General features: G+C 22.8%; 2 protein-coding genes across 3 annotated transcripts; one reads left to right on the top strand and one right to left on the bottom strand.

Annotated features, from left to right (window-relative positions):
* Window positions 1-333: 333 nt before the first annotated feature.
* LOC122712094 (heat shock 70 kDa protein cognate 4) lies at window positions 334-4650 on the bottom strand. The gene is made up of 3 exons (XM_043931453.1): window positions 4497-4650; window positions 4166-4380; window positions 334-2435 (listed from the first exon to the last, which is right to left on the bottom strand). Exons 2-3 carry the CDS (start codon window positions 4368-4370, stop codon window positions 688-690), a joined length of 1953 nt encoding a protein of 650 aa, XP_043787388.1. The 5' UTR covers window positions 4371-4380; window positions 4497-4650; the 3' UTR covers window positions 334-687.
* Window positions 4651-7517: 2867 nt separating this feature from the next.
* On the top strand, window positions 7518-9714 carry LOC122712632 (malectin-A). 2 transcript variants are annotated; one of them, XR_006346369.1, is made up of 5 exons: window positions 7518-8217; window positions 8295-8477; window positions 8570-8627; window positions 8700-8967; window positions 9415-9714. XR_006346369.1 is itself a non-coding variant. In XM_043932433.1 (4 exons), the coding sequence occupies exons 1-4, from the start codon at window positions 7861-7863 to the stop codon at window positions 8906-8908; spliced, it is 807 nt and encodes a 268-aa protein (XP_043788368.1). In that variant the 5' UTR covers window positions 7520-7860; the 3' UTR covers window positions 8909-9228. The 2 variants fall into 2 exon arrangements, 1 of the variants encoding a protein (XP_043788368.1); XM_043932433.1 differs by lacking the exon at window positions 9415-9714 and having other exon boundaries at window positions 7520-8217; window positions 8700-9228.
* Window positions 9715-15561: the final 5847 nt, after the last annotated feature.

The following is a 15561-nucleotide window of genomic DNA, read 5'->3' as shown; positions in this document are numbered from 1 at the left end:
TATTTGTTAACAAGAATGAATAATTTTTTCATTTTACATTCTTGTTTGTTTCATTTAAATGTACCAATATAAATCCACAAAATTGTCTTTTTGTTCCATTATGTAATTTTATAAATTTTATAGTACATTTCAAATATTTTATTACAAAATAATCTAGAATTTATTGCGCATTAAATAACTAACATATTTAAACTAATAATTGTATATTTTTTCTTACTTTAAATAATTCAAAATTATTGTAGATATAACAATTGATTAAAAATATTTAATTAATAAATTTGATGATGAAAATTAAAATTTAATAGGAAGGTAAGAAAATAAATTATAAAAAAATTGTATTTCAGGGATTGTTTTATATTTTCATAGTTTTTTGAACATAGAAAACTAACAACTGATCTTTTTTATCCACATTTTCAAAATATAAGTACAATAGTTTTTTTTTTTTTTACGTTTATTATAATCTGTAGGAAATTACTAATGAAATAAATTATTTGTCTAGTTTTACAGTAGAACAAAATAAATAAATCAGAAGTGATTTTTACAATGATATAAAAAAAATTATAAAATCTAGATAAATTATATATTTAGGAACGAAAGACCGAAGCTGTCTAATTCTATGTTCTTGAAGTTGTTATCCTTTGCATCGGAATAAATCATGGAGAGGGCAGTGGCAAGCGAGTAATCGATTTAATCGACTTCTTCGATGGTAGGTCCAGATGCACCACCACCAGGAGCACCGCCACCAGCTCCTGGGAAGCCACCAGGCATTCCACCAGGCATTCCACCAGGCATCCCACCAGTACCCTGATACAATTTTGTGACAATAGGATTGCATATAGCTTCCAATTCTTTCTGTTTATGTTCATATTCTTCTTTATCAGCTAATTGGTTAGCATCGAGCCATTTAATGATATCATTGCATTTATCCAGTACAACTTGTTTGTCACTGGCGCTGATTTTATCCTTCAACTTCTCGTCTTCCACTGTACTCTTCATGTTGAAGCAGTAAGACTCAAGACCATTCTTAGCAGCGATAGTTTCCTTTTGTTTTTCGTCTTCGCTACGATATTTCTCAGCTTCGTTGACCATCCTTTCGATATCTTCTTTGCTGAGACGGCCTTTATCATTGGTAATAGTGATTTTGTTCTCTTTACCAGTAGATTTATCAACTGCAGAGACATTGAGAATACCATTGGCATCAATGTCAAAGGTGACTTCAATTTGAGGAACTCCTCGAGGAGCTGGAGGAATGCCACTGAGCTCAAATTTACCTAATAGATTGTTATCTTTTGTCATAGCACGTTCTCCTTCATAGACTTGAATCAATACTCCTGGTTGATTATCAGCATATGTAGTGAAGGTTTGAGTTTGCTTTGTTGGAATGGTAGTATTTCTCTTAATAAGAGCAGTCATAACACCACCAGCAGTTTCAATACCAAGAGATAGAGGTGTTACATCAAGAAGTAATAGATCTTGTACTTCTTCAGATTTGTCACCATGAAGAATGGCAGCTTGCACAGCAGCTCCATATGCTACAGCCTCATCAGGATTGATAGACTTATTTAATTCCTTTCCATTGAAGAAGTCCTGCAGAAGTTTTTGAATCTTAGGAATTCGCGTGGATCCACCAACCAAAACGATATCGTGAATCTGAGCTTTATCCATTTTAGCATCGCGTAATGATTTTTCTACTGGCTCGAGTGTTCCTCTGAAGAGATCAGCACAGAGTTCTTCAAATCGAGCTCTGGTGATCGATGTATAAAAATCGATTCCCTCATAGAGCGAATCAATTTCAATGCTAGCTTGAGTAGACGAAGACAAAGTGCGTTTCGCACGCTCACAAGCTGTTCTCAAACGACGAAGAGCGCGTTTATTTGCAGTCAAATCTTTTTTATATTTGCGTTTGAATTCTTGTACAAAATGATTGACCATACGGTTATCAAAATCTTCGCCGCCAAGATGGGTATCTCCTGCTGTTGACTTGACCTCGAAAATGCCATCTTCAATGGTTAGAATTGAGACATCAAAGGTGCCACCACCAAGATCAAAGATAAGGACGTTGCGTTCGCTGGTAGTTTTTTTATCCAAGCCATAAGCAATGGCGGCAGCGGTGGGCTCGTTGATAATACGTAAAACGTTTAAGCCCGAGATGGTACCAGCGTCCTTAGTTGCCTGACGCTGCGAGTCGTTGAAGTAAGCAGGTACAGTGATCACGGCATTACTGACAGTTTTTCCCAGATATGCTTCAGCTGTTTCCTTCATCTTTACCAGGACCATTGAACTCACTTCTTCGGGGAAGAAAGTCTTCGCCTCTCCTTTGTAATATACTTGAATCTTAGGCTTGCCACCATCATTTACAACGGTAAAGGGCCAATGCTTCATATCAGCCTGAACAGTGGGATCTTCAAAACGACGACCAATAAGGCGTTTGGCATCTAAAAACAAATACAATGAAATAAATTTATCGCTAAACTTTTAATTAAATTATATAATATATTTAAGATATTTTTGATTCGTAATTTTATGTGAAATATTATTCAAATTTATAAAAATTTGAGAAACGAGGTAATATATTCTTATTGATAAAATGTTCACCTACATATTTTAATCATATAATTTGCAATATACAAACGTAAACGATCGATATAAATCGATTTTCCGATCTATAAATATGACATGATATTAAATTAAATAATTTTCGTAAGAAAATATGTAACAATATTAATTTTCTGTTTTCGTCGATTGCAATAGATTTATATTTATAGAATAAAAAAAAATTCAGTTTTTTTTAAATCATTTTTTGTATATTAAATTAATCCATTATATTAAAACATTATAATATATTTTATATAGTTAATCATTATTTTCTAAATGAAAAATATTTACAAAAAAAAAAAAGAAAAATTATCGAAAAATGTATATCATATTATTTTTTTCATGAAGTGAAACATTTACTTTTCACTTATTTTAATTTTTTTAAATTTAATCTTTTAATAAATTTAGGATATTTAATATTTATTTATGTCATTTTTTATATTAAGCATTATTTATAATTTTTATGAAATAAAAGAAAATCTTTTATAGATATATTATGTATATTTTGAAATATGTTATTGAAATCAATATAGTACATATTTTTGAATATTTTTTCTAATAAAGGAGAGTCTTTTTAAAATAAAGTTTACGATAACCGGAGGATATACTTAATATGGCGTCCTTTAGATATTATGGTAGAATTTTTTATAACTGCGCTTGCGTACACTATACATTGTTGATAAATTGACATCAGGAAAAAATATAAGATCTAATGAAATAAGTCAATCTACACAAATATATAATCAAATCACACATATTCTTATAACTTATAATTAGCTGAATTCATTATTAATTACTATTAATAATATATATCAACATTTAGTGAGGCAAATGGCTTATCGCCCTCATTCACAGGTCATATCAACAACGTATAACAGATACTACTACAAGATATTTCTAGTATACATATTGACATCATCTAGGTATTCAGAAAATTTTCACTGCTATTTACAAAATTATAATTTCGTTTTGAAAAATTTTGTTAAAATATTAATTCATAAAAAATGAAATATTAAAATACATGAAAAAATCAATCAAAATAATTTAGAAATTGTTTTTAGAAACTGAACATTAATAATGCTTTAATTCAAAAACAATAGTTACTACAAACTTTATTAAATTATCATTATAAAATTAAAGAAATCAAGCAACTATATTTTAAGAATTTACATCTATAATACAAATTTTCATGTTAACTTTATAAAACTTTTATTATAAATTATTATATCACAGTAATAGTAGTAATGATCATAGTAATCATTAATCTAAGATTTCAAAACAAATTTATAACAAATTTATTTTTGTAATTACTTTAAATTTAAAATTTTATAAAAAATTTTTTAAATTTTATTGAATAATAAAAATTTAATAAATATATCAATAAAACTATAAATATATCAATAAAAAAAGTTTAAATAATTTAATTTCTAATTATAATTAGAAATAAACTAATAAAGAATATAAAAGGATTTGATAAATTTTTAATTTACTAATAAAAGATCGAGTAAATTCATAGAAAATATGATAATTCAATATAAATAAAAAAATACTTTGAGAATAACATACTTACCGAAAATGGTGTTGTTGGGGTTCATGGCAACTTGATTTTTGGCAGCATCGCCGATTAATCGTTCAGTTTCCGTAAATGCAACATAGCTAGGTGTTGTACGATTTCCTTGATCATTAGCGATGATTTCTACTTTTCCATGCTGGAATACGCCAACACAAGAATAAGTAGTGCCAAGATCAATACCAACTGCAGGTGCTTTAGCCATCTTTGCTTTTCTGTAAAAATATGAAATGAAAATTTAATTTGTAAAAAAAAAAAAATTCGAGATTATTTCTAATATGAATGTTGTATCAAATATTACAGATGTCAAACAAAGATAATGGGAACACACCTTTCTTCTTTGTTCGCTTGGTAAAAATTCGCTTTGTAAAAATCTCTTCGTAGGACAGAGAAGAAGTTCTTCGATTGACGATTCGCAACGTGAGTGAAGAGCCCGCATCCGGCGCTCTGTATATATTACCTTCCCAGAGGACGCTTCTGGAATGTTCTTCCTACTCTAGTACATTCTATCAACCAATCAGAAATTAATTTCTGTTAGACTTCAATGATTACTGGATACACGCCATGAACTACGTGTATCAATAGTGGTATTTTATTTGGTTATCGATCGATCCAAAGATTTCATATATAGAAATATTTAAAAATCTCATTCTTTGATAAAAATTATTTTAAACTTTTGAAATTATTTTTTATATTACTGATATTCAAATAAAATAATTTTTTATGTAATTTTTGGCTAGAACAATAAATAATACAGAAATGGATCATAAGGAACGTTAAAAAAAATCTAGTTATTACTTAATTCTAGAAGGTGTGTAGTAGTTACACATACACATGTATGCATATATAAAATTTATATCTATGCTTGGCTATGAATCGCACGTTTTCAAGGTCTCATAATTCCTGTAATATCTATAACCTTTATAATACACGTGTTCAATTTTTAATGATGTAATTCTTAATATAAGTAAAATAATTTTATTTAAAATTTAATTTTTTTTTTAAAATAATTATTATTTTACATAATATTATTAAAAAATCGACATTTTTTTTTTATAACAGTAGATTTAATAGTAAATACATAAAATAATGCTTGATATAAAGGTAATATCAATGAATCATAACAATATATCACAGATATAATAATAAAATATCCAATAAAAATTTTATATGATTCATAAAAAAGAAAAAATATGTAGAGATATTTTAATAATTTTTAAATACATATGTAAATATTTAAATCGAAATAAATCGAAATTTTTATTATTTAATAGTATTTATAAATATTATTTTTATAAATAGAAATTTATTATCGAATTTTATTTAAAATAGCATAGAATTAAAAACAGAAAAAATTTATTTATATAAAATTTTCTATCTTTTACCATGCAATAAAATTTATAAATTTTTTTGAAATCTATATTACGTATATATAAAGAACATGACATGTACATTTTGCGTCAATTGTGACGCATGTATACATGACTTAAAAGATGTGTACATATATGTATATATGTATATATAACACTTTAATACGAAAATTAATTAAAAATTATATATTAAAAAAGTTTAAAAAATAAAAACAATAAAATAAATGTAAAAAAAATTGTTTTTACTATATACTTTAATTTATTTATAAAAAACATCAAAAAATTAATATATAAAATTTTATTTTATAGAAAATATATATTAAGAAAATTATATTATAAAATATTTTATAATATAATATAATATAAGTATTTGATTTTCTTATAAGAAATTTAATTTCATTTAATAATAAAAATATAAAATTATGTAAAAAGATTATATATAAAAATTTATTTATCGATATCAATTATTGAAATGTATTTAATCACAATATTGTGATAAAAATAATATTTATGAGTTCTAATTTGTCAAGATATTGTATAAATTCATTGAATATTATTAAAATTTCTTTTGGCGGGTACAATCTATGCGACAAAGCATAGTATAAAATCGATGATCATAAGCATTGCAGCAGTGTTCCGTAGAAACTTCCAGTATATTCTTGCTTTATGCCATATCCGTTCAATACGCTGTTAATACTACGCGAGTGTGTTCAAGACATTTCTGCGTGTACTTTATTATTTATTAAAGGCAATTTTGAAATAATATAGTTTTGTTGTATATTTTATATCGAAAAAATATATATATTTGAATGATTTTTTGAACGTTTGAATGTTTATATGATGAATTTGATTTTTATCTAAAATATAATTTTATTTTTTATTAATCAAATCTCATTTTCTTTGTTATATTATTTTATATTTTTTTATTTTCTAAAATAATTGTTAAATTATAATAAATAAAATTAATATTGATATATTGACAAAGTTAGTAAAATATGCAGTTATCGTATGTCATCATATTAATAAGATATTATTTACTATTATATTATATTAACTAAGATTTTTAAAAAACATTTGATTTATAAAAATTTATCTTATTTTGTTTTTAAAATTCATAATGAAGTTATCAAATATAATATAATATATATCAGTATATTGTAAAAAAATGAATTTTTTTTCATTTTTATTATTTATCTCATGATTGATATTTCCAAAAATTTCTAATTTATATTATAACCACTATAAGATTTATTTCCAAAAAAAAAGCTCCTTCTTATAAACAGTAACGGTTTTCTGAACAATATCAGGATTTGAACGATATCAGGAGGATTTTTATATATGTATTTATATGGATATAATAACCAATAAATTTTATTGATATTTATTAAATATTAAATATATTGATAGAAAAAAAATTTTAAAATTAAAAATTTTATCTTTTACTTAAAAATATTAAAAAACATATTGCATAGGACGATATATTTAAAATTCTTTTGTATATCACAATAAAATATTGAAATATGAAAATATGAAATAAATAATTTCAGTAAATGGATACAAATTAAAAAAAATTAGAGTCTAAAAAAAATGATGTGATTTAAGAAATTAAAAAATTGCATTTAATAAAAATTTTTTACTTCAATATAAGAAAATTATTTATATTTTGTTATGTACATACATATATGTATATAATTATATGTATATGATATATATATAATTAAAACTATTTACTATTTAATATTAACTTAAAAAAAATTTAAATTTTAATTTAAATAAAATTTAAATATATATTTGATTAGAAATTAAATAAATAATAAAAATGTTATAAGAATATAAGATAATAAATGTGTATAATATATTTAATTTTATTTTACTAAATGTAAATTAAATTTTGTTATATTAATTATTTTGTTATAAATTATTATAATTTAATATTTGTTATATATATATGTTTTTTTTATTAAATATATATAAATAAAAATGAAATATCGAATTTTATTAATAAATTTATCATTAAAGGCAGTTTTACATGTATACCGGCTACGTAATACTAACGTGACTGTTTGATAATACATAATTCGTGATTCAAGACTATGACATTTATTAACAAAACAGATAGGGTATAATATTTGGATATTATTTTATATAGAATTTAATTTAATTGAATGAATTTGAAATTTCTTTATATGTAACATCAATATGTTATTAACTTTGAATATCTTTCTACTTTAAATATAACCTCCTTTGCCGGTTACAAAAAATTGCAGTAAGTTATGATTATATTGTTATATCGAAACAGTTGAATATTAATATATAATAAAAAGTATGACTGCGAGATGGGAAATATACTTTTTGACAATATCAATGTTATTGTTTATTGTTTGTGTACAAAGTTTGCAAAGTTTAGAAGTAATATATGCAATAAATGCTGGTGGAGATACACATACTGACAGTTATGGAATTCGTTATACTAGAGATCCTTTAATGAATAAAGTTGGAACTGCATCTGACTATGGCAAGCAGTTAATTATTGGTCGAGTAAATACTATTGACCAAATTTTGTATCAAACTGAACGTTATCATCATAGCACATTTGGATATGATATTCCAATAAATGAAGATGGAGATTATGTTATGATATTAAAATTTTGTGAAGTTTATTTTAATTCTCCTAATATGAAGGTAATATTTAATAAAAACTTTATCTTTATAATTATAATGTTTGTTGAATATGATGATTAAATGATTATATTCTTTAGGTATTTGATGTTGTATTAAATGGAGATCATACTGTTGTTACTGATTTAGATATCTTTGAGAGAGTTGGACGTGGTATAGCACATGATGAATATATATCATTTAAAGTTCAAGCTGGAAAATTAATATATAATGATGAAGAATCTGACATATTAGCTGGAAAAATTAGAGTTGAATTTATAAAAGTAGTATACTGATAATATTTGATATAATTCATAATATTTGATTCATTTTATACAATTTAACTGAAATATTAATTTTAATTAATTAATTGTAGGGTTATAGAGACAATCCAAAGATAAATGCTATTGCAGTAGTGAAAGGAAATATAGAAGGTTTTGTTGAATTTATTAATATTTGTAAACTTTTAAAATAAATGTAACAGTTATTTTTTAATATTTTTTTAGATATACCACAATTGGGCCCAATTCCTCAAGAACCAGAAGAATATCATAATATACAAGAAGATGAGGAAGAATCTACAGTTCGTAGTCGACATACAAGTGGTCCTAGAACTCCAGATCCTTATTCAATTGATGATTCTTCAGTAATGTTACCAGTCTTTGTAGCTCTTGGGGCATTTATTCCTTTATTATTTTGCCTATGTAAATTATAGGTGATAAAATTTTGTACACAAATGCCTTGTACTTAAAAAATATAATTTAATCAGCTTAGGTAAGTTTAATGCGTGAAAATTTGCCTATGTTGATTGTGTAAATAGTGAAAATATTTTTGATTTTAAATTGTCACCATTTATTATTAAAACTGTTTATAATTAATTTAATCAAATGAACATATCTATATATGTTTTTGTACAATAAATAATTTAAATTAGGAATGAAATTAAAGATATAGAAAAGGTGAAAAGTTGTGTAATCATGTGATTTTTGTTATTGTTTTAATAATGTGTTCACTTGTGATTTATTTAATTTTTATTATTAGATATGGAAAATAATTATTTGCACAAAAGTTTACACATCACCTTTTCTTTCACTATTTGATTTTGAATGTACTACAAAGAAATATATATTTATAATTATAATATATATTTATTAATTTTAGAGAAAACTTATAATTTAACATATGTCTGAAATTTTGATTATTAGAAATTTTAATTTTCAGAAATAATATTACAGGAGAAATTAAAGGGAAATAATATATAAAGACATACAGTACAATAAATCTAGTACTTTATTTTAGTACATGCACATAAAATGTTATAAATGAAATTTATGATTAATTTATTGTAGAAAATTAATGAAATTATTATTTTAATTATATTTTGGATATCTTTTATGTAAGAAATTTAATATACTTTTATACACTTTGTTAAAAATGAAAATGAATCCAACAGTCCATAAAATACCAAAGTATCTGAATTTTTTGCAAATCAGAAAAAATAAAGCTGTTATTATTATTCAATAGAGTCATTTTTTTCTAATATATATTTTTATAGTGTCCTACACCTTACATTTTTATTTAATTTTTATTTATTTAATTATTTATTATAATTTTTTTTTTTATATTTTATATAATATTAATTTATATACATCAATTTAATTATTCTTTCTTTTTATTTCTTTCTATTATCATAAATAACAATAAATATTATCTATTGTGTCATATGTTAACAAAGAAAATAGAAATAAGAAAGAGATAAAAATAAAGTAAAAATTTGGAAAAATACAATGCCATTTCTACAATGCCATAAATAAAAATTATAAAGAATTATAAAGAAAAAACAAAAAATATTAAAAGAAGAATAGACATAAAGTAATTAACTGCTAGCACCATCTCTTGACGAAAGATATAAGAAGATATGAAATAATTGAAATTCAGCGTCATCTCTCGAATGTTCTATTTTATCTTATTTTTAAAGATTTTGAAAGATTTGTTGATCAAAAGATAGCACTAATAATTAATTTTTATCCTATCTCTATCTTTCTTCAACTATTTTCTATTTTTATTATGAGTTTCATTTGCACCATTCTGAAGATGGCGTTGAATTTCAAATTTTTATTCTATCTCTATCTCTGTTCTATTATTTGCTTTCCTTGTCTATACTTGTTCTGTGAAATTTATGCACTTAAAAAATGATTTCCATATCTAATGAACTTTATGTTTTCTTTGTTTAGTCTATTGATTTAAAATTTCAATCTATTTTATCTAATTTTTCTATTGTAATATGTAGATTTTATATGTTTATTTATTTTCATATATATTATACACATATTTTAATGTGAATATGAAACTATTTTAACTAAAAGTCTTTGGACTCATTTATATAAAAATATATTAGATGATAGGATAATATTCTCTACCTAATCTATAGTAAAATTTTGCAAATCTATCTTATATCTCATTTATAATTATATCTATTTTATATATTGTCTATGTTCATATATAAAAAACGAAGTTTGTGAAAGTATCATAAGGAATCAGTATTATCGCAAATCCACCTCAGGATGCGGTGATCGATCGTATGATTTGCACCGATGAACAGAAGAAAGCACTTACAACAAGTTCAATTGACCGTCGAGTATTGCGAAAGGTAGTACATACATATGTGTACGTACGACTGGCCTGTTCTTAATGGGAATAAGCTCATTCATCCTATATGAAACGGAAGATCACGTGACCTCTGATCGTCTAGGCCTTTGATGTATGGTCATCACTGGCAATTAACTGTCAATTCAAGGCCGTGCTTATGCATCCGAAACCCCGAGCCCTAAGTCTCGAGTGGCAATCATCCCTCGGGAAAAAGAATCTAAAGTGCGATCTTGTATTTTTGTTTGAGTAATCCTAATTTTTTTCTTTTAATTTGTCGAATTAGTCATTCATCATTCGTTTAAAAAAAATTTTTATTAATTTATTAAAATGTTTGTCAATTTTCTCTTAATATTATTTTCAAAAATGTACAAATAAATATAAATAAATAATAAAATGATAAACGCATTAAAAATAAGTATTTTTAAAAATTATAATGATAATGTATCAAAAAATCTTAACGATACAAACATTTTTAATTTGATCGATATCGATGATAGTGAGTACTTTAAAAACAAGAAATATAATGATTTTAAATGTATAGTATAACAGTGATTATATAATTTATAATTTCAAATGCTTGAAAATTTTTAATGATGTAAAAAAATATTTAATAATATATATAATTCATTATGTTTAATTTTTTTTTTTACAAACATATTTATTAATTGTATTTATATGAAAATCAATCATAAAAAAATATGTTACTTGATCATAATGGATCATAAAATGGATTATAAAAAAAATAATTCATAATTATAAAAAAAAAAGTTGTTCTCAAAATATTATATTATAGGCTAACTATGATATACTTTTACATTAAATGATTTATTGATAAAAAAGATAAATTTGTTCTACTTTTAAAACAAAAAATAAATCATACTTGATAATAGTTCTGATAATGGATTTAATATTTATAATAAAATAAAATTGATATTATTTGGCTATGATACTAGATTTATAAATATCAAAATTTTGACTTAATTGACTAACAACACATTTTGACTTAATTGACTAACAACACATTTTGACTTAATATTGTTTATCTTCAATTCTCATAATACATCAAGATATCCGACAATTTTACAATGCAAAATATTTTGCTTATTTTTAAAAATATTAAAAAATATTTCAGATACAAATTTTCGAGTTTAGAGAATATTATTTTATTAAGACTTGGCAAAAGAAATTTTTTTAATATTATATTTTTTATATAAAAATATAAATTTCATTTATAAATTTTTATGAAATTTTATCTTTTTTTTACTTATCTTTTGCAACAATTATTTTTATATACTTATCTCTTGCAGTAATTATTTTTTTGAATTTTAAATCATTTTTCCAACAATTTTCTTAATTATAAAGATACTTATTTTTTACATATTTATTTTTTACAATAAAAGTCATTTTTTTGCAATATTAAATTTTTTCCAATAATTTTTTAATTCTATAAGATTCAGGAATATGCTAAATGATTTTATATCTGAAATTTCATTTGTTTTCCATATGAAATTCCATGTAATAATATGTAATTAAATTAAATTGCAGGTACAATTTTTTTCTCTTTTTTTAATTTTTTTTTAATTTAACAATATAGGAAATATAGGAAATATAATAACAATATTTATTTGAGCAATATAATGAGCATCCTCATTAATTTGATTTCTTCTTACAAATCTGTCTTCTCGCAATTCGGTATTATAATTCGTGTAACTATTTTAACTAGACAATTAATGTAGCATATTAGGAAATTATATCAATGAATTGTGATTGCCGATTATTAGTGTCTACAAATGTGGATAGAGAAACTAGGAAGGCAATTGTTTCATTCATAACTCGAAGAAACTTGATCGAAATTAATCAGATATATCAGTGTTTTTTTCAATAATATTTCATAGATGATTAATGTTGATTTCAACGTTATCATTACGTAATTCAACAAAGATTCCGAAACAGGAACTGAATTGTTTCGCTGAAACAAATAATAGAGTTCGATGGACAGTTTATTCCGGTTAGATTCAGAAGTGCAACAGAACTGTCTGTGATTTTAATAAAGCACGTACCAGATGTGAGTATTAGTGGACAGAATACGTATATGAATTCAAGTGGATGCCACTAGCTTAATCGTGAAATGTGGCCTGCGTTGCCGAGCTACATTCAACGTGGCCGGTACATTTTATTAGCTAGCTACGCCAATTCTAATGCAGTTCTTCTCGTAAAAATGTAGCGACGTACACGGTCTTTTATTCGACGTACATTATTCCATTAGCTTATTCAGTTTTCTGTTAATGATAGCTAGATTGAACAAGAGTTTTATTATGATTTGAAGTTGTTGAAATGGCTTCAACTCTTATATCGTGTATGTAATAAAATAAATATAAATATAAATAAAAATATAGAAATAAAGAATATAATTATTTTTAATTTATTATTTGCAATTTTCTGTTAAGTAAATTAAAAATAACTTATATAACGAGTTAATTTCGAAATTATTAAAATGATATTGAACTTTCATTTTTATTTATATTATTATTATAGATATAATAGAATAAATATAAATCAAAATTTAGAAATTGCTTATAATATTCAATGTTATTTATTTCTAAACTTTATTAAAATTTAATATTTATTGGTGATCGTTTCAAATTACATAATGCATTGTGAGGTTAAAATTGTTGTATTCGCAGATGAGACATCTAGCGGTGAAATTTGATTCAAACAATGCTGTATCTTACTTTAGTTTCAATATTTACAATTGAATGTCATTTGATGGTAAAGAAAAATGAAAAAAATATATTCTCTATTTAATATCGCTAATTAATATCGCTAATTAATATCGCTAGTTAATATCGCATCAATAAGATATATTTTATATATTTATTATCAAGATATATAAATGGATATATCACACAGCTTAATAAAAAAAAGACGAAAAATATCTTGATTATAGCGTCATATGATTAACATTGGAGATATTTCATATAAGAAAATTAATTATATTTTAAACTTCTTCTATAAATTTTGGAAAATGTTATAATAATTTGAGTTTATGATTGCAATTTTTATGAATCTATGTAAGTATCATTCTAATTTTTCTCAATGTAAATTTCAGAAAATTTTTTATGCATTATTATTTAAAATTTACTTCGGATAAAAGATTTAGATATTAAATTTATACATTTAAAAAATATAAAAGCTATCTTCTTAAAATAAATTGAATATCAGTCAAAATAAAAAAAATTAATATTTTTTTGAAGCTTGTGCAACTTTGACCTGAGATATATTTAATCAGTAGACTGTAAATATATTAAAATCAAATTTATATGAATACAATTAAAAAATAGAGTTTAAATAAATGTTTGTTTTAATCTTTAAATATAAATATAAATATATACAGTTATTATACTTTAAAAATTCTTATTACCTTTTTATAATTTTTGTATATTTTGTAGATTTTTGAATGTTCAAATTTTATATAAATGCTTTCACAATTTTATAATTATTAATAATTAATAAATTATTAGACTGGTAGATATTTATATAGAACGAAGAGAATTTGTTCATTATTAAAACATTATTAAAAACATTTTATATATATTATTTAATATTTTAAGAATTTATTTATTTTTTGTTCAATTTACATTAAGTTATATATATAGACTACATTAATAATGAAATTATGTTTAACAGAAATAGATGAAATTAAGTGAAATCCATTAAAAAAAATTTACTTTATAGAATTCAATTACTTATGTTATTTATTCTTATAATTAATATTCATAAGAATTAATATTTTATTTTCCATATTTACAAGATATTCAGATAATATAAATTAATTTTAAACTAATTAAAAAAATAAAAAACAAATAAGATTTGAGAATGTATATACATAATTATAAATTTTAATGAAAAATATTTTGTGAAAATAATACTTATACAAACTCTATAAAATGAAAAAGATAGATTTTTTATTGTAAAATTTATTATTGTAAACAGCAAACTATATGAAAATAAAAAAGAACTATCACATCTGCACAGAAAAAGCTTCCTAATTAAGATATTCATAGAAGATTAGGAATTTATATGGTCAAGCTTAAATTCTTTTTGAATTATTTTTTGAAATATTTATAAAAATTTGAAAATATTTTATCTAGATGTGAATTTATTTCCTCATATTTACTTTTATATATTATTTTTACATAAAAAATGCAAATCTTTGTATTAAAAAAGTAATATTTGAAAATATAGCTTATATTTTTCAAAATATTTATATACAAAGTTCTATTTTATTTATTTATATTCAATTTTCGTATCTACCAAAGTAATTTATTTTTTTTAAAAATACTTCTGTACAGTCAAATTCGAATTCGATGGAATTTCCTAATAGAAATTTTTTAGTATTACTTGTAACCGAATTATTTACTAAAATAAATCACATCAAATTGCTATAAAAATAATGATTAGTTATTTATTAATATTTATTAAGCAAACAACAACATTATATATCGATATCATAATGAAATAATATAATAATAAATTAAAATATTATCTCTAATATTTTTTTATATTACCTCTTATATATCAGCTTAATAATTAATATTTGCATCAATGACCAGATGATTATTTGTATTTTGTACATTTACCTTATTTACAATGATATGTATTTCATCCTATCACTACGATAAATCATATTTTGTGTTTCTCATCTAATCTTTTCCATCG

Source organism: Apis laboriosa, unplaced genomic scaffold (genome assembly GCF_014066325.1).
Source record: "Apis laboriosa isolate Shangri-la unplaced genomic scaffold, ASM1406632v1 scaffold112_cov148, whole genome shotgun sequence".
Taxonomy (NCBI): Eukaryota; Metazoa; Arthropoda; class Insecta; order Hymenoptera; family Apidae; genus Apis; species Apis laboriosa.
This window is presented reverse-complemented; position numbering and strand designations above follow the sequence as displayed.